Source organism: Podarcis gaigeae (genome assembly GCF_964106915.1).
Source record: "Podarcis gaigeae genome assembly, chromosome: 1".
NCBI classification, from domain to species: Eukaryota; Metazoa; Chordata; class Lepidosauria; order Squamata; family Lacertidae; genus Podarcis; species Podarcis gaigeae.
The window spans coordinates 110,955,543-110,975,683 of NC_139678.1; the positions used below are offsets into that span (position 1 = coordinate 110,955,543).

The 20,141-nt window shown below is 39.9% G+C and overlaps 2 protein-coding genes across 5 annotated transcripts in view; one reads left to right on the forward strand and one right to left on the reverse strand.

Annotated features, from left to right (window-relative positions):
- The window catches only part of PPIG (peptidylprolyl isomerase G), a 25,628-nt gene extending 10,074 nt beyond the window's left edge, over nucleotides 1-15,554 (forward strand). For both annotated transcript variants that reach the window (XM_083707657.1, XM_083707658.1), the window contains exons 6-13: nucleotides 130-217; nucleotides 2,898-2,927; nucleotides 3,042-3,181; nucleotides 4,919-5,123; nucleotides 6,661-6,828; nucleotides 7,979-8,063; nucleotides 8,739-8,875; nucleotides 9,320-15,554. In XM_083707657.1, coding sequence (XP_083563783.1) covers nucleotides 130-217; nucleotides 2,898-2,927; nucleotides 3,042-3,181; nucleotides 4,919-5,123; nucleotides 6,661-6,828; nucleotides 7,979-8,063; nucleotides 8,739-8,875; nucleotides 9,320-10,436 — 1,970 coding nt within the window. In that variant the 3' untranslated portion in view covers nucleotides 10,437-15,554. The remainder of the gene's footprint in view (nucleotides 1-129; nucleotides 218-2,897; nucleotides 2,928-3,041; nucleotides 3,182-4,918; nucleotides 5,124-6,660; nucleotides 6,829-7,978; nucleotides 8,064-8,738; nucleotides 8,876-9,319) is intronic.
- Nucleotides 12,689-19,962, reverse strand: LOC310833156 (uncharacterized protein; the record flags this gene model as incomplete). 3 transcript variants are annotated; one of them, XM_083715575.1, is made up of 4 exons in its annotated part: nucleotides 12,689-12,769; nucleotides 14,113-14,234; nucleotides 15,919-15,997; nucleotides 19,862-19,962. In XM_083715575.1, the coding sequence occupies 4 exons, from the start codon at nucleotides 19,960-19,962 to the stop codon at nucleotides 12,754-12,756; spliced, it is 318 nt and encodes a 105-aa protein (XP_083571701.1). In that variant the 3' UTR covers nucleotides 12,689-12,753. The 3 variants fall into 3 exon arrangements, 1 of the variants encoding a protein (XP_083571701.1); XR_014558575.1 differs by lacking the exons at nucleotides 12,689-12,769; nucleotides 19,862-19,962 and adding an exon at nucleotides 18,092-18,551 and having other exon boundaries at nucleotides 13,334-14,234; XR_014558576.1 differs by lacking the exons at nucleotides 12,689-12,769; nucleotides 19,862-19,962 and having other exon boundaries at nucleotides 13,334-14,199; nucleotides 15,919-16,980.
- Nucleotides 19,963-20,141: the final 179 nt, after the last annotated feature.

The following is a 20,141-nucleotide window of genomic DNA, read 5'->3' on the forward strand; positions in this document are numbered from 1 at the left end:
CTATTTGAATGCTGTTTGGCACTATAATGATACATTTGTGCAGTTTGACAATCCTAATTTGAAATTCTAAAGAAATGCCAATGCAAGGTCATACTTGGAATTTTGAAGTAATTGGAACGCTTTCTCTAGATGAAAGCTTTGCTGTAAAGCACAACAAAGAATTTCTCCTTTCAATGGCCAACAGAGGGAAAGATACAAATGGTTCACAGTTTTTTATGTAAGTATCATGCAGCTCCACTGTGTTTCTTCAGCATTGGGATGGTAGTCCTTACAGTTTACATTTTAGAGCTTGGAACAGGTGAAACAGCTAACTCCTTTTCCATTTAGAAAGCATGACTACTTTTAAAAGATATCAAAGTTAACTTGCTCTTAAATGTTTATTGGAGATAGCATATAAAAGATTATATGGGATAGGTTTGACTATTTAGCCCTGCCGTGTTTAGAATCAGGATTAATTTGGGAGTAGTTATCACTATCTCCTAACATATGGGAACACCTGGTACTTTACCAATATAGAAGCTAAGAGGTATGGGTCTAATCATTGCCTGGATGGTAGACTATTGGCAGTCGGAATGCACTCTGCTGCGTGTTTTCTTGATGAAAAGCTGAACATGAGTTTATAGTCAAGACTTCTGTATGTAGCCAGTGGCCATTGCAGAATATAAATAGGCTGTTTGTGGTAGTGTTTGTTTAGTATGAGATTTTTAAATCTGTCAGAGCAAGCTGTTTTAGTTACACCAAGCCTTACTGAAGAGTAATAAAGGGCCAGTTCAGATGCTACTCTTAACACCAAGGTGCTGTATGTGGTTAAATAAGAAGCATGCTTGTGATTTGTATGTTCTATTCTCTGCCTCTATGTGTGGATAGTAGGTAGCATATCCCTGGTTTACTCATCAGTCTATGCCCATAGTGTGGAGGAAGGAAGGGTGAAGACTTGAGCCCTACACTCTCATTTCAGGAGTGAAATAGTTTCTGCACAGAATTGCTCAGACAGCAGAAAGAGACAAGTCTTTGCAATGAAAATATTAAATATTTTTTTCTTCGATAAACTTCAATCAGAGTCAACCTTGGGTTTACCAGATTCAGTTAAATGGAGTTGTAGGTAGGGTAACACATTGGGGACTGTACCTTCAGAAATGTTATCTTTCTCTGCCCTCCTCTGCCGGCCTGCAGTTCCTTGTTTTTCCTTTTTGCCTTGTCACCCTTTTTCTGTGCCACCTTAGTTGGTCAGTTACTTGCTTTTAGAGGAATAGTTATAAACGTTGACTTATTAGTATAGTTCTTATAAACTAAGTTACCTTTTGTGAAATAAATGTATACTCAAAACATTCATTTGCTTGATCATAAATAAAATTTATGTATTAGGGGTATAATTTCAACAACACACCAGGAGGATCATACTTCTGAAGGTTGGCAGCATGTCCTCTCGGGGTTTTGTTTTTTTTTTTTGGTGGGAGGAGGCTAAATTTTCAGCAAGGTGATGTACTTGTGTGTAAACTTTCACTTCTGACTACAAGTGAGGGCTCACATCACTGGATGTTTCTCCTTGCAAAATATTCCCTTCAAAAAGAAAACTAGATGATAGACAAAAGGGTTCTAGTTAGCTATTTTCCTGACATATAATTTTTTATGTGGGGGCATTTGTTTTTTATGCAGGAACATCTGGACATATTTTTGTTTAGTTTTGTTTTTTATTTCACAACATTTATATACTCCTCGTTTGTAATAAAACCTCAGTGTTCCCATCTCTGGTATCATACTACAGTGGTACCTTGGTTTACAACCTTAATCCATTCTGGAAGCCTGGCCTTAAACCAAAGCGGACTTAAACCAAGGCGTGCTTTCCCATAGAAAGTAATGGAAAATGGATTGATCCATTCCAGACAATGAAAAGCATCCCCTAAAACAAAAATTTCGCATGACTTCTACTATCTATCGAGACTATTGATCCATAAAATGAAAGCAATAATTAAGGTACTGCACTAAGAAATAAATAAAACAGTATTGTAGTTGATAAAAATGAAAATTATTATTTTTTTCTTACCTGCACTGATGATAGTCATTGTTTGGATGGGGGGCTTTCCGCACTCACTCACTCAATCATAAATGAAAAATAATCCACAGACACATAAATGAAAAAGCCAAACAAACAAAAACACAAAAAATAGCAAAAACAAAAGCACCAAATATCACCTCAGAACACTGCAATCAGAAACGGAAGGCTTTAATTACGTTGGGGGGGGGGCTCAGATGAATGGCGAAAGGGAAAACACAGGGGGGGGAAATGCTTAAATTACGATCAGGGGGGACTCAGATTGAACAGCGAAAGGGAAGATGCGGAAGGAAAAAAGGCAGAGGCCCAATCCAGGTGGTGGTGGCGAGGCCTAGCCCCGCAGCGCGGCACCGCTTAGGGAGGCCCGATCTGGGCAGTGCCGGTGGCGAGGCCTAGCCCCACAGCGTGGCGCCACTTAGGGAGGCAGGAGGCCCGATCCGGGCAGCGCAGGTGGCACACACGAAGGCCTCCTGCAGCCAGGGCCCGTTGTATACCAAAAAAACAAAAAACCCCACAACCCGGAGTACTCATTTCCAGGTTGTAATTGGTTGTAATCCAAAATGGTCATATACTAGGCTGTTTGTAAACCAAGGTACCACTGTAGTGAGAATTGGCCGAAACATGAGGTGAGGGGGATTAAATACTGTAACCCGCATACATTTGTAACAATTCTTCAAATTTAAGATACTATTAAAGTTTGCAACTTCGTAATGCATTGATATTTGAACTACAGTTTAATGCCTCCTGAATCTGTTTATATTTTCTCATTTATGGCTTAATACAAGTTTATATCCGTAATACTAATACTATATTTTGTCATTCTTTCCCTTGATGTAATCAAAAGAACAACCAAACCTACCCCTCATCTTGATGGGTAAGTGCCCTTGTATCTTACTTGCATTTGGAAAAGTTAATTGGATAGCTACTTAAAAATTTCAGTGTGACATAGATATTAGTCAGCTTTTAAAATTAAGCTTTAATCATTTAGGCTTCATGTTGTGTTTGGACAAGTAATCTCGGGTCAAGATGTTGTAAGAGAAATAGAAAACCAGAAAACAGATGCATCTAGTAAACCTTATGCTGAAGTACGAATACTAAGTTGTGGCGAACTAATCCAAAAATCCAAAGGTAAGAGTGAAATGTTTTTAAAGGTTGTCTCTTTTATTAAAATGTTTTTAAAGGTTGTCTCTTTTCTAGTTTTGTAAGAGGTGTGTCAGATCTAACTCAGAAGATTGGTAACTGGGAATCTCGGTTCTGTAAATTGTTGTCATTGAAGTAGTAGTAACAAAGAGTATATTAAATAAATACCGTATTTTTCGCCCTATAGAACTCCCTATAGGAGTTCCTGCCGGGCTCCCTAGGCTTGCGGATAGCAGCCTGTTCTGGGGGCTGGGGTCAGGGGAAGCTCGGGCTTCCCCCGCCCCAGCCCCGCACCGGGGGTGTGTGATTTTTTTTTCTTTATTTCCCCCCCCCCCCCAAAAAAAAAAACTAGGTGCGCCCTATGGGCCGGTGCGCCCTATAGGGCGAAAAATACGGTAACAAGTGAAGCTTGAAGCAAAATGTTGCAGTCGGCCTCTGTGCCCAAAGATGCATGTTGTTAATCAGAGCTGCATATGACAAGTTATGCCCTCTTTCACAATTCTTAGGTTGTTAAAAGCTAAAGGAGGTGAAACAATCCCCCGCCCCCACCTTTTCCAAGCATTTGGAATTTTGCGGCTCCTGGAGATCACTGAACATGTTGGGAGCTTTTTTCTTTGCTTTTTATTTCAATTTGCTAACTATATATTTCTGAACACCTACAGAGCCCCTTCTGTATGTAGAAGCTACTAATATCTGTGTGCAGCTCTGGTTTGCTTCAAAACTGATAGGCACCTATTTTGCTGTTGGAGGGAGCAAATGGGACCTGCAACAAAATTTGTCTCCCCATGAAGGAAAAAATGCCTTCCCAGGGGATTATAGCTCTGATTTCCTCTTGAGAGTTAGAGGGTTTTCTTAGGAGATCTTCCTTGTTGTCTTCTTCCTTCCTCCATGCCTCTCACTTGGCTCTCACTTCTCCATCATTTGCTTTTCACCAGTTGTTCTCTTGCCCAGCTCCATTACAGATTAGAATTTTGGTTTTCTATGGCCAACTCTCTTCCATCCCTGCCTGCAGAGATTGATGTGTATCAGGAAATATGAGCCTTGAAATCACCTATCCAAACAACGGGATGGTTATTTATGCCTTCCTTATATATGTGTTCTTCCTCAGTCGTCTCTTGCTCCAATTCCTCTATCTTCCTCCTTCCCCTACTGTGCTCCTTTCCCACTCTTAGCAAGTCACTTCGGACACTTTCAGGCTGATAGACGACATTTTGAAGCCTTCAGCCTGCTTCTTTCAATATATCCAGCCAATTCTATTCTCTTTCCCTCTGCTTTTCCAACCATGAGTATGCTTAGCCCTCATTTGTTTACTCAGCATAATTAGAGGAGTTCCTCCAAGCATTCAGATACCTCCCTCTTTTTCTGCTGTGATAATTGTTTCATTGTGAGCTGAGTGAGTTCCTGCTCCTAACCCAGCTTCCATGCTTTAGTGGGCCTCTTGCTTGGTGACCCCAGGGAAGACCAAGAACAAAGACCAAAAAACTTTGCCTGAATAAAGTTGGGGGGAGTCTTCTCACTGTGCCACCTGCGAGTGTAGCTCATTCTGTAACAACATGGGATAGTCCCTTCTTTATAATGGTACCCCAGCTGCGGCATTCCCTCCTGCTGGATGTGCGGGTGGCCAAATCATTAATGGAATTCTAACCCACAGTGGAAACATACCTGTTCTCCTAAGCTTCTGAAGGTTTTGTTTGGTAACTGCTTGTCTATTGCTTTAATTTAAAGCCAAGAAAGAAGAGAAGAAAAGACGAAAGTCATCATCCTCATCCAGCGATTCTGAAAGTTCAAGTGATTCAAAATCTTCTTCTGATTCATCATCTGATTCTGAAAGTGCTTCTGGGGAAAAAACAAAGAAGAAGAAAAAGAAGCACAAAAAAAATTCCAAGAAACATAAGAAAGAGAAGAAGAAGAAAAAGAAGAGCAAGAAGAGGTACATGCAGGCAGGCTGCGGGGAGAGATTTATTTTTGAGACTTGAAAAAACAACAACACCTACCTTCCTGTGCTACAGTTAGAAGAAAATGGCTCAGAAGAATCAGTAGTGCATTCTTCCATGTCATTTTCATGTCTTACAAAAATAATATAGTTCTTTATTAATCTCCAACATGCTCTCCATCAAAATAAAAATTCTTGCATATCTGTACAGGTGGAGTTTAGAATGAAATCTGAAATACTTAGTTTTAATGGGTTTTTGAATTTTTTTACAATGGAACAAATCTGCCCAACATTAGCTCACCCCATACTGTTTGTTGACACAACATTGGATCACAAACAACAGGCAACCAGCATGTTTTAGTTTGTTTGTTTACTCTTGTGAAGGACTTAACTTTTTATTGTTTATATAGTCCTGTCAAAAATACTTATACTTTTATCCAGCACTTCCTTTAGAAAGCTCAGAGCCTATCTTGCCTACAGTTTCATGTGCTCTCTAATCCAGGCACTAAAATCCATGTTCCCTTAGCTTTATCATTGCTACAGAATTAAGTATTTCCAGGCAACAATAATCTTTTCCCTCTGTAAGCGGTTTTTCCCCCTTTGGTGGTGGGGTATTTTTTCTATCTGGCATGTCAGATAATTACCACGTTTTTAATAATAATAATTTATTATTTATACCCCACCCATCTGGCTGGGTTTCCCCAGCCACTCTGGGTGGCTTCCAATAAAATATTAAAAATACAGTAAAACAAGCCTTTAGCCTGCTTCTTTCAATATAGATGGTGTTGTGCTATGAAGCCCTGATTCAAAGAGCAGCATGAGGCTGTTTGAAAGCCCTTTTGCAAACAACCCCACACTGCTATTTATACCTCCGATTTTTGGAGATTTAAAGCAGGGCAGGACTGTTTACGAAAGGGCTTGTAGGGAACGACTGGTGAACAGAGAGTACAGTCTTGCTGGCTGCAGGGGTATGCTCTGGGAGCACAGAGAACATGTTTGCAAAGCAGATCTCAGCAGGATTGAATCCCACCGATTATCTGACAGGACCTATTCATGTCAGCTGATGGATAGGTGGACATAGTTTGGGGAAGCTAGCTTTATGGGCCAACCTCCTGGGGGCCGGGCTTGGCCTGCAGGCCAGAGGTTCCCTACCCCTGCTGTAGTTACTAGCTTAGGTACAACCTTGCAGGAATGGCTAGATGGGTGGGGTGCTGGCACAGAGTCTGCCTCGTGACAGTGCCATTTCCTTTTCTTTGTTTTACTACAGGTATTTGGGAAAGGGATTTAGCTTAAAGAAGGGATATATTTTGAATATAAACCCGGTGCAAAAAGATTTTTGCCTTTGAAGTCTCAACTTTATTTTATTTTGGCAGAACACATGTTAAAATATTAAATACCTTTGTTTCTTCTTCCAACAATAGTTTCTTAAAAATAGTGCATTTGAAGTTCTTGTTTTGGCATATGCGAATTGCAAAAGAAACATATGTAACATTTCAAACAGATGCATATAACTTTTGTTCTCTTATCAATGAAGCTCAGCCAGTGAAAGTGAAACAGAAAATCCTGAATCACAGCCACTTTCCACAGTCCGTCCTGAAGAGATTCCTCCTGTACCAGAAAACAGATTCCTTATGAGAAAAAGTCCTCCTAAAGTGGATGAAAAGGAAAAAGAGACCAAGAGCAGAGAGAGGGAAAGGGAGAGGTAAAGTTGTACTTCATCATAACTGCAGACTTATGAGTAACCCCAAGCTGTGGTCCATGTGAATTACCTTGATGTTGACTTCGGTAATTTACTACGTGCTGGTACTTTTACACATGCTTAAATACAATGGGATCTATTAAATGAATTTTGCAAGAAAAAAAGACAGTAATCTTCCCAGGCCTTCCGCCAATGATTTCAGTGAGATTTCCTTAGGATGGAGGTGTTTTGAAATCAATTTTTGGTAAGGTTGTCCTATATCATGCAAGCAGACTTCCTTTCCTCTCCCCACCCCCAATCCTCTAAAGCAAATTTGGGTGGTGCAGGAAGAGTAATCTGTTACACCGTGTCTCTTCAATTGGTAGATGATCACAGTTGGCTTTTACCCACTGTGTTCTTAATCCTCACAGTTGTGCCTTTGAATCTTTTGCCATGAAGTGAATATTTAGCAGACTGTTTGTGGAAACGTACAGTTTGATTAAGCTTCAGAAATACATAATAATAGAAGAAATGAATTATTATTATTAATTTATACCTCGCCCATCTAGCTGGGTTTTCCTAGCCACTCTGGGCAGCTTCCAACCGAATATTAGAAACAACACATCATCAGACTTTTAAAACTTCCCTAAACAGGGCTGCCTTTAGTTGTCTTTTAAAAGTAAAATAGTTGTTTATTGCCTTGACATCTGCTGGGAGGGCGTTCCACAGGGCAGGCGCCACAACTGAGAAGGCCCTCTGCCTGGTTCCCTGTAACCTTACTTCTCGCAGTGAGGGAACAGCCAGAAGGCCCTTGGTGCTGGACCTCAGTGTCCGGGCTGGATGATGGGGGTGGAGATGCTCTTTCAGGTATACAGGACTGAGGCCCTTTAGGGCTTGATTAAAGGTCAGCACCAACACTTTGAATTGGGCTTAGAAACGTACTGGGAGCCAACGAAGATCTTTCAGGACTGGTGTTATATGGTCTCTGCAGCCACTCCCAGTCACTAGTCCAGCTGCCACATTATGAAATAATTTCAGTTTCCGAGTCACCTTCAAAGGTAACCCCACATAGAGCGCATTGCAGTAGTCCAAACGGGAGATAACTAGAGCATGCACTAGAATTATCCTTAGAAACATCCCAGAACTACAGTGAAGTCTTTTTCCTCCTTTCTAGTAACCCATCGAACTGTCAATCAACATATCAGAGAAGGCTGTTAGTGACTAGATCTGGACGAAAAATTAAAGGAAGAGGACCACGGGTATGTCCTTTCTTGTGATTTATTCTGTACATTTTGACAGCTTTTACCCTGTAATACAGTGATCTTGTTCCATAACAACATTTAAGAGTAATTGTTCCTTTTTTATGGATACACTGAAGAAGTTTTGGAGAGAAGGATTTTGGGGATGCTGCTACTAGTTATTTAATGAAAGAGCGAGTTTTTGCAAGCTTTTGTTTTGAATTCCAGTAAGCTGCCCACCAGCTCAACAGCATTTTAAGACGAGCAGGTCTTAGACACATAGAGCACAGTGTCTTTTGTCAGTTTTGACTTAAATATATTACTTAAGGGTTTCTCTGCTTTCTTTTATCTAAAGGAATTACTCTTGCATTCCTTTGCTCCTCTCTATGCAGTATTCATTTTCTGAGGTTATTTGCACCTATGTGATTAACAGGAGATCTGTTCCACTGAATAGCGTAGGCTATTATTGTAAGCACAGGCCTAAATTTGCTCCTGGCCTGTCTTAAGAACATTTAAAATCTCATAACTCTTATTGTTGGGATTGAATGATAGAAGCCTGATGTAGCCAAAATTATGCAATTCTAAGAATGACTGTTTTGCTTTTAAATACTTAAACTTTTCTTTTCCTTTTGGTAAAGTAATGTGTTTTTAGCATACTGGTACACATTTTTTATCTAACTTTTTCTGTTTTCAAAGCGCTACCGAACACCTTCAAGATCCAGGTCACGAGATCGTTTTAGGCGCAGTGAGACTCCACCACACTGGAGACAAGAAATGCAAAGAGCTCAAAGAATGAGAATATCAAGCGGAGAAAGATGGATAAAGGGAGATAAGTAAGAAGCAGTCATAGAATTTTCATTACTTTTTGACTCTTACATACATCTTTTCCAGTTTCAGTGTGTATACAATAGAGCATATACTAAGTACAAGCAACTCCTTATTTATTCAGGGGTTGTGTTCCAAGGCATGTGAGTGGGACATGCATAAGCCCGCCCATTCCGCCCAACCCCTTTTGTTGCTGAAAACGGTACGCATGTCAGCAGACGTGCATGACTTGAACATGCACAAATTACAATAAGTTACTTTTTTGCCTTGAATTTCCTTCAGTTTTTAGCCAGCAGAGATATGTGCAACAACTATAAAGAATAATTGTGATTTTTTTGGATCTGCAGATTCAGCTTCAGTCACTGATTTGGCATTTCCTCCTTTGACTTTTCTAGTTCTCACCTTTTCATAACAAAATGCAGAAATATATATATATGGTATGTTTTCCCCAGGGGTGAAGTTAATGAGAACAAGAAGGATGCTGCAAATCAGAAAAGCCCAGGAAGAGGAAAAGAAAGGAAAGCATCTGACCACAGGCAAATTTCTGAGAGCCCAAATAGGAGGGAAGGAAAAGAAAAGAAATCAAAAGACCACAAATCTAGTAGTAAAGACAGAGAGACAAGGAGGAATTCTGAGAAGGAGGACAAAGACAAGCATAATAAAAGCAAAGCCAAAAAAAGGGCTCGATCCAAAAGCCAGAGCAAAAGCAAAGAGGTGTCAAAAAGTAAGGAGAGGGACTCAAAACACAGCAAACATGAAGAAAAGAAAGTGAGATCAGGAAGCAAAGAGAGGGACTATGAGAAAGAGAAAGAGAAATCCAATGATTTTCGAGGAAGAGAAAGGAGCAGAAGTAAAGAGAAAAATAAAAGGGGAGGGTCTAAAACTAATGGTCAGAATCATACTAAAAGTAAAGATACGGAAAAGCATACAAAGTCAAAGAGCAGAGAACGTGAATCATCTAAAAGCAAACACAGCTCAAATAGTAAGACCAGAGAGCGAAGCAAAAGTGGAGACAGAGGGAAAAGAGCCAGGTCCCGAAGTAAAGAACGAGACCGCAGCAGAAGTAAAGATTATTCAAAACACAAAGATAGAGAAGTAAAAAGAAGGGGAAGATCAAGAAGTAGAGACAGAAAAGGCACACCAGAAAGATCTAAAGGCAAAGAAAACAAAAGGAGGAAGTCACAGAGCTCTGAGAGGGAGAAAAGTCGAAGTAAGGATCGGCATAGGAATCAAGAGCATAGAAGTTCTCACAAAAAAGATGATGCTGAAAAAAGAAGGCGTTCTAAAAGCCGTGACAGTAGTAGCTCAGAGACCAATAAGAGCAAAAAATCCAGTAGAGATCAGGATAGAAGTCCTGATTCAAAGAAAAGACGAAGCAGCAAGGACAGGGAATCGAAAAGATCATCTTCACGCAGGAGTAAGGAAAAGGAAAAAGACAGGTCCCGGTCCTCAAAAGAAAAAGAGGTCAACCAAAAATCTAAGAATCAGGAGCGAGATCGTGCCCGTGGTAAAGATAAAAAATCTGATCATGAATCGAGTGCTGGGACTGATGAAGACAGACATGGATAATTTGATGAACTTGATGTTTCCATTCTGCCTCCAGGTTCTAGAGACATGTTGGGGAACATTTTTTTTTTTTAATGTGGACTTCTGTTTGGTCTTTTGATAATCCACAGCCTGGATCATTTGTACTGCTAAAGTTTTAATAAACTTGAAATGGAAAAACAAGTTTTATGTGTAATATGGTGTGCTGTGTTTTAATATTTCAGAGTTTATGTATCCTGCTTCTGTGTTAACAGAAGGAAACATTGTATTGCATTTACATTTTAATTTAGATGACTCACTACAAAGAAACTGGTTGGGCTGAAAATAAATTTAATTTATTTTAACCAGTAGAAATCTGCCTACTCATGTCTCAGAGAATTGCTGTTACGTTCATGTTAATAAATAATATGTTAACATTGCAGGACTACAATAAGGAGACAGCTAGTATATAATAGAGATGTGGAAGGAGGAAAGATATTCTGCAATTTGAAGTGAAGGTATCTGTTTGCCCAAAATGCTATACTGCTGTTGCCATTAAGGAAAAACAAACAAACAAACAAACAAACAAACAAACAAACAAACAAACAAACCATAAATCCCTTTGGTCTTTGGAACAACCATTTATTATGAATGAAATATTTTCAGCAGAAGCAGTTCTTTCAGAAATGGTAATCTTTATATGCTTCTGGGTAACCTCCATTTTATTTTTGATTCAGGCTTCCCTGTAGCAGTGCATTTTGTATGCTGTGTTACTGTATTATGTCTCTTGTAGAAGATTGAATTCTGCATGCTTTGTCTAAAGGGGAAAACATTCTTCTAGATAGGAAGTCAGAGTGCAACTGTATTTGTAAGTAGGATTCCCAGTTTTCTAACTCTCCAGTAGCCATTTTGTCCTGTTAATGATAGTTTGTTGGGACCCAGCATTTGTTCTGGACGTTGTGTAGAGTACATCCTCAGTAGCTTGGATATGTAAGTTTAAAACGTGCACCGTATGTCTTAACTTTTCTTCTGCCTGAAGAAATGAAAATGATGAGGGAGAAGTTTTTTTTCTATAGCTTGTGCTGCAACTGCTCTTTCTGCTTCCATTTTTCTAGCAGATGTTGAAAAGTGCAGCAAAGAGTAGAGAAACCTAGGTCTACAATGATTCATAAAAGATTTAAGACCGGGTCTCCACTCAGACTTGGGATAGGACCATCAGCTTGTCATCTACTTGAGAAATGAAGGGCACATGGGAATACATACACAGCACACATGCATAACATCACCAGTAAAAACAAGCAAAGAACAAATGCACATCCAATGTAATGAAGTTGTGAGTGTAAGGGATTAAATTTTGTTCGTCATTTATTCGCAGTACATCTATACTGGGCAATCACTTCAGTTATTTTAAGTTTAAACACCATGCAAGCTATTGGACTATGTAAGTTTCAAAAGTCCCCCCTGGATACATGGGAAAACTTGTCTTTAGGGTAAAATACTTTCAACTGTTGCTTAAGTAAAATGGAAGAGGAATGTATTATAGTTTACTGTGTTCTTCCTTTAAGAAATTAAAAACTTCAGGCTATAAAGCATGGATGCATACAGAATTGCTTTTTGTCTGCTATGTCAACAAACTGCAGTTAATTTTGATGACAGAATTTTTTTTCACTTGCTAAATTTGTTTCCCCTAATACCAGGATTGATGTGAATCAGTTAAACCTGAGCTTGGTGGCATTTTGAAAAGCTTTTGGGATCGAGCATATTTGGTGACCTCAATGGCAGTGTGAAAACCTGACTTTTAGTCACAGAAATAGAAAGCTGACACACATTAAAAGGTAATTAGCATCCAAAGTACATGATGTATGCCAGGAATACTTCTGCCATGTGTCTTGGTCCGTATTATTCCACATTATGATGAAATTACGATAAATCAAAAGCACCTTAAAGATTAACGTATTTGTTAATTGGTTAAGAAATTGCTACTATGTCACAGACCATAGGGTGTGTAAAATGTAATCTTCAATATGTGTGCCAATTAAGGGTTACACTTTTACACATAATGAATTGACTATGGACTGTGGTCCACAAAAACATACACAATAATTAGTGAGTTGTTAAGGTATCACAACACTCTTCATTGTTTCTTACTGCAACAGACCAACGTAGCTGCCCTTCTGAAAATTATGATAACTCAAGTAGTAATACTTCACATTTACCATTTTGCCCATGGTATTAAACCCAATTTCACATCTAGAAAAATGGTTATTTGGCGATTCCAAACATTCATACTTACAGAACTGTATGCCTCTTTTCTGTAATTGCCCAAGATTGATCTTGATGCTCATCTGCAGCTCCTATTTTGCTAAGTGTGCGATATGCTGTTGTGGGTTAAAGAACATGGCAGATGGTAACAGCCACATAGTTGTGTCCCACTTAGGAAAGTCCTGACATTCCCTTTAGTATATTGTAGCCTCATTAACTGTTTTAGTTGTTCCTCACTGGGCCTGAAAAAAGTGTGTTGGTGCACTGATAGCAAATGGTTATCTTGAGTTCCTGTCTCCACTGTTGTGAAATCCTAATTCTGTGAACTGTTTCATTAAAGTACAAACCCACAACTTTGATCTTTTAGGGATCTGATACTATGTCATTTTGTAAAGAGCCCTGAACCTGCAATATACCCTTCTTTAGTGTTCTTTAGTTCTTGAAATTAAAGTATGTTTGAATCACTCTTCCTTAAAGTATTTAATACAGGAAGAGAAATAGTATGTGTTACTACAGCTCCATTATAAGTCGTAATGAAAAACTATACCTGTTAATAATACAGTAAAATCTTTAGGATGTACAACAAAATTCTTATACTGTACTATTACCTTTCTAGATTGTCCTATGCTTTGTATATTTTTTGAAGAGTATGATGTTTCAAGAGGGAGATTAATTCTGTGTTTTTGTTTTTTGTTTTGCATGCATCAAATTTGATTGATCTGTTTTTCAGGAAACTAAACTAGTAAAAGAAGCAAACTTTTTTTGTAATTCCCAAAGTCATTTTAGATGTGGATATTTAAATGTATTCACTAGTCCTGTGCAAATATTAAATCTGGATCCATGAGGAGGAACTGGGATTACACTGGTGGGACCTAGCCCCTTTGGGATACCTGCCCTATCTCTTCCTGACAATTGCATGTTGAATGTTTGCATAGCAACTCAAATTCCTAGACTCAGTGCATATAAGACAATCCATATGATCTCCACACTTCAAAATAAAGGTGCCAGGGTCACAAAGATCAGCTCTGCACATTGGCCTCTTTGTACAATGTGCAAAGATCAGGTGGGAGCATGGGTGGGACATTGTAATCCTGATTCTCCTCTTGTATATATGGACTTGATATCTATCCAGGGATACTGGAATATTTTGAGTATGATGTGATAATTTAGTCTTTAATTTGTGAATTGCCATGGCCTCAATCCAAAGAAAGCTGATCAATGTGAAATGTTGGTGATGAAAGCCCACTGAATTCCACTGAACCTAACTGACTAAGGCTGTAATTCTGGGAGTAAATCCCACTAAATCTGAGGATTACATGCATGTAGGATTTTACTATAACCTGTCCTGAACTGAGTCCTATGTGTGCTTGTGTCAGTATTGGAAAGCATGCTACCCAGGTAAGTCAGTTTGGTATTCTCTTGTACGTGGGACTACACAGAAACCACAGAGATTGCTTACCTGTACTGTTTTTCTTTGAGTTGCCCTCTGCAGTCTTCTTCCTTGCTGCAGGTGCTTTTGTTGGCCTGCTCTTGCTCTGGTGCTTCCCTATACAGTATAGCCACTTTGGTTATTCTGTCGAACTGAGCAGAAAAGTGGGAACCATGTCCCTTTTTGCATACTGAGGGTTGGGAATAGGCTTCCCAGCAAAACCTAACTCTAAAATGTTCTGAATGTTGCTCTGTGGAGTTGGCAGAACCCGTATGTGTAACTGCACAGATGACCATTCAAAGAACCACAGTTCCAGGCAAGCAACCTGTCTTTCACCCCATCAGAGAATGGGAAGCACATGGTTAATTAACAGGGAATTTTTGGTCACAGCACACATAGAATGGAGGAAAGGGTAGCACGCAGATGGAATGTGTTGGCGCAAAGCTCATATGTATCTTGGATTAATAAACTGATACGTGTATCCAAACCAATGAGAACCTGATTTGGAGGAGGATTTTTTTTGCATATAATTAATTAAGCCAGTGAAGAAAGGTAAGCCCCTCGGCTGTATCTCATAAAATAACTCCTACCTCCAGCTCAAGCAAATAGTGTCAAATTGTATGTTAAGATTATTCCATTGGAAGGCAAGCAGCCTGATGACACGAATCAGGTTGCTCTATCTTCTCCAGTCTGTTTATTTACACTCCAAAAACAGAGAGATGGCCACTAGAACCAGTGGTTGGTTGCAGCATTGGCTCTTCAGATATGCCATGTCTACGTGTGTCTGTATCTCACAGTATAAAATGTTTGTTTTCATCAGCATTCTAAAGATACATAAAACATGCTGTCCTAAACCTTTGCACTAATATATTGCAATAGTTGAGAAACGAATTGCTCAGTTTAAAATTTTGCAACATTCAGAGCATGTTTGTAGCAGAACTTTGAATGGTTTTCAGTTAGTATATATAGCCCCTTTTGCATATACCTCTGTAAAGTTGTATAGAAAAGGAAATATATGTTCATTTTGGTATGTTCTCTTAAATGTATTTTTTAAAATATGATTAACTTACAGCAGCCTTTACCGACTCTTGTGTCTTCCACGTTTTGGACTACAGCCCTCATCAGCTCCACTGCTTGGGGTTGGTGGGAGTTGCAAGTCCAAAATAACTGGAGGGCTCCAGGTTGGCATAGACTAATGAACAGTATCCTGAACTGGAGTACCTGGTCAACATTGTCATGACTGTTACATAGGGACTGTAACCTTCATAGGGTTACATAGTCACTGATGTGTTGAAACAGATGGATTTGGGGGGTACCAAAATAGCTCTGTGTTGCCTGAACTGAGCGTTGGAAACTCATTGTTTTGGAAATTTTTGTAGTTTGTAATTCTCACCTAGGAAGGACACATGGAAATGTGAGTGCTTGGTATGAAACATGCAACTTGTATATTAAAAGTATTTTGAGAAGCTAAATGCTGTTTTCATATTTTATTAAATGACTGTTTCACTGTTGTCATATTACATTGCTTATTGTCTTTAATATTCTTGAAGACAAAGCTAGAATCACATATGTGGCCAGGCAGTGAGCTTTTATATGTAATGTGGCACATATTATGTGGATCTGGCCTTGCCTTCGAGAATGTTAACCACAATAAGTACAGGACTCGAGAGCATGTACAGTTCAACTGTCCTCTCCAGCTTTGATGTGCTTTACTGTCCATCCACTCTGTAAAAGAGTTGGCATTTCTGTGCTTCTGATTCCTTGTTATCAAGTGTGGTTTTCTCAGACAACATCTGATGCCTTGCAAAATGCAGCTGTAAGACAATAACCATTTACCTGGGAACAGGTCCAAGTGAACTCATTGGAACATTGTAGGCATGCATAAGATTGATATTCTGGGTGCCTCCTGACTGTGCTATATTGGATTAGTTGGCAGAAACATAAACGCGTTAAGAATCATATAGCTATAAGAGCTCAAAAAATACAAAAAGAGATTGCAGAAGGTTTTCCTTCCTTCCTGAGAAGTAGTTATAAACTCTTTAATCAAAGAATCTCTAAGCAGTGCACATAGAACAATTTAAAACAACTATCAATTTCAGGTTGTACAATTAAAGCAGATTTGGAGCTCTTGCACAACACACTTCTCTGAAAGATCACACTTTTGCCATAAGGAAAGTGACAATAAAATGCAGTAGAACATATGGGATGGCACTTGATGGTTTGTGTGCAAAGTAGCTGCTCCAAGGGAGAGGGAAGGAGGTATAGACATGGGAACACAGGTGGAGAGTGGGGCTGCAGAATAGAAGCAAGAAGTGGCTTCAGAATTGGGTCAGGAAAGAGTTTAGTAGTTGCATGAGGTGGCAAGGGGGTAATGTGAGGGAGAATGGTGGGCAGGTTGGCAAGCAGAGGAAGCTGGGGGACACCCCAAGTAAGTGTCATATACAGTGGTACCTCGGGTTACAAACTCCGCTAGTTAAGAACTTTGCCCCAGGATGAGAACAGAAATTCTGTGGCGGCAGCGGGAGGCCCCATTAGCTAAAGTGGTACCTCAGATTAAGAACGGTTTCAGGTTAAGAAAGGACTTCCGGAATGAATTACAGTAAGTTCATAACCCGAGGTACCATTGTATTAGCAATCAAATGTTACAAGCACCATTCTTATGAAAATGGCAACACCTGATCACAAGGGGGTGGTATCAGCAGACAGGAATCATGTTTCCAGAAGTACAAATAACTTTAAAAAAATTATATGGATGTAAAGGGAGAAACCTCTGAAACGGCAAAAGAGGACGAAGCATGCTCACTGAGTACAAAATGCCTGACTCTTGGGGAGGGCAAAAGGAATGGAATGGAATGAAGTACAGTGGTACCTCAGGTTAAGAACTTAATTTGTTCTGGAGGTATGCTTCAAAACCAGAAGTGACTGTTCTGGTTTGCGAACTATTTTTGGATGCTGAATGTCCAACAGAGTTTCTGTGACTTCCGAACATTTTGGAAGTCGAACGGATTCCATTCGACTTCCAAGGTATGACTATTATTATTGTTACAGTGGTACCTCGGGTTAAGAACTTAATTCGTTCTACAGGTCCATTCTTAACCTGAAACTGTTCTTAACCTGAAGCACCACTTTAGCTAATGGGGCCTGTCGCTGCACGATTTCTGTTCTCATCCTGAAGCAAAGTTCTTAGCCCAAGGTACTATCTCTGGGTTAGTGGAGTCTGTAACCTGAAGCGTCTGTAACCTGAGGTACCACTGTATCCTGAACAGGAGCACTCCACACTGCAACTGTTTTGCTGCAGATCCTGCTTGCCATGCCTAATAGCCATTCATTAATAGACCCATCATCCATTAATTTGTCTAGTCCTATTTTAAAACTGCCTAATCCAGTTGTCATTGCCAGATCTTTGGGGAGTGATTTGCATAAATCGGTTATTCTTTGTGTGCTGAAGTACTTTCCTCAATTTACAGCTACTCTTTTTATGAATGATTTCTAGTTGGAATAATATGAGAGTGGCAGAAAAACGTTTTTTCTACAACATACACACTTTCAAAAATCTGTCATGTCCCCCCCACTTTACGACAGTTACCTGGGAGTTTCATTGAGCTCAATGCTACTTCTGAGCATATCTCAAACATAACCCAAGGAGAACCAAGAATGTAAGGGATAACGGTCAGTAGAGTTTAGAAATTAGTGCTACAACAGCAGGTGTACTTGTGTAAGTCAATGTACTCTCTTTATAATTCTACACAAAGCTCAACACTGTGTTGTTGAGATGGTTATTTGCATCTGTAGCTGAACGAAATTTTAAAAACAGGTTTTGGTATTGGAAGCCTTTTGACACGCATGTTTATTTGTGAAGTGACTGCTCAATTATACAAATTGTTTTGAAAGAAAACTAGTGTTACGTAGTTAGTAACAAGCTTCCAGTTACAGTTTGTAAAAGTAATATTTATTAATTTTAAGGCAAGAACAGCGTGAAAGTTTGTGTTGGGTAAAAATGGAAACTCACCCAAAGTCCCTTTAATTAGTGCATGATGATGTCATTAGGAAAACACACCTTCACAGTCTTAGAACATATTTGATACCAGGACACACTGATACAAAACTGGTAATATAATTAAATAACAAGACCATGTATCTGAAATATGAAACTACATGAGGGATTTGTTTGATTGGGGGAGCTCCGTTTTTAGCTTCGTCAAGTGTAAAAATATTAATACAGTTTTAGCAAACTGTTTCTCAAAGAACCCTTTGATTTCCACTTTAGCCCCCGTGGCTTTGTTTGCTGCGTTTATATTTCTGAAGTGCTGAATCTCTTTAAACACAAGGATTAGAATGCAATACATGCACTGAACTAAAAGAGCAACTTTCTGTTTGCACTGCCTGGGCTTCCGGACAGCAGCATGATGGAAATTTGTAATGTGCTTTCTTAAAGGAAAACCACACATCCAAAATCTACTATGTATTACATATATGACTGGACCTAATGGTCAGGGGCACCTTTACCTTTATATATATATATTTATATATATATATATATATATATGCAGGTTTTGGTGTCCTCGGGTGTCTTCCCGTGTAAAAGTTGGGGTGTCTAGGCGACGTTTCGACGAGGTCTCACTCGTCATCTTCAGGCTGGTGCTTTCGGCTTCTTGTTACTGGAACAGAGCGGGATCTCAATGTTTGAGTTCCTATAAATACTGTAGAGGGGGTGTGGTGTCTAGCCTCCAATGTTCTGGGCAGAGAGGAAGTTCCCAGGCTAGTGTGCCTTTTCTTCTTTTGTTCCTTAATTACTTGAGAGATACCTTGAGTGATTTCTTGAGTGATATCCTGAGTACCACTTAGGTGGGTCATTAGGTGTGGATTAGTTGCTAAAGTCTTTGTGTCTTGACCTCTTGAACTTTGTGAAGAGTTTTCCTGAGAAGATGGCTGTATTGCACTTAGTTGTGCTTTGGCTTGGCTTCGTGTATAGGGGCGAGCTGTGGTTTTGTGGCTTGTGTCAGCCAGATCTGTGTAGGGATTGCAGGGGGGTGCAGCATCCGGAGGTGCTGCATCCCCTATACACGAAGCCAAGCCAAAGCACAACTAAGTGCAATACAGCCATCTTCTCAGGAAAACTCTTCACAAAGTTCAAGAGGTCAAGACACAAAGACTTTAGCAACTAATCCACACCTAATGACCCACCTAAGTGGTACTCAGGATATCACTCAAGAAATCACTCAAGGTATCTCTCAAGTAATTAAGGAACAAAAGAAGAAAAGGCACACTAGCCTGGGAACTTCCTCTCTGCCCAGAACATTGGAGGCTAGACACCACACCCCCTCTACAGTATTTATAGGAACTCAAACATTGAGATCCCGCTCTGTTCCAGTAACAAGAAGCCGAAAGCACCAGCCTGAAGATGACGAGTGAGACCTCGTCGAAACGTCGCCTAGACACCCCAACTTTTACACGGGAAGACACCCGAGGACACCAAAACCTGCATTCCTGTACCCGTGAAAATCTACGAAAGCATATATATATATATATATATATATATATATATATATATATATATATATGTGTGTGTGTGTGTGTGTGTGTATTAATTATATGTCTATTATATTATATATATATATATATATATATATATATACACTCGTTATATATGTATTACATAAAATACTTATAGGGAGAAGGGAGTGAGTGAAGATCCACATCGGGAACAAGGGAGGAATGAAACGGTACCATTGGGGTCGGCTCCCCCTTCGGATTCCACTGCCTCGGGCACTCGCCTCACCTTGCCTCGTGGGTGGGCCGGCCCTGGCACAGCAGCATCCCTTGGGAGGACAGAGCGGGGCCGCCAAAGCTTTCCTTCCCATCCTCCTCCGTGGGAACCATCCGCGTGCCTCCTTGCTCCCAAATGAGGACTCCTTTTCCTCTCTCGGTTCGCGGAAGCAACGCAGCCGGCCAAAGAAGTCGAAGGAAGGAGGCGGGGGGAACACCTGGTTTCCTATCACCACACACCGCCCCGCCAGCAGACGCGTTGACGGCGCAGGCGCGAGGCGCGCGCTGCTCCT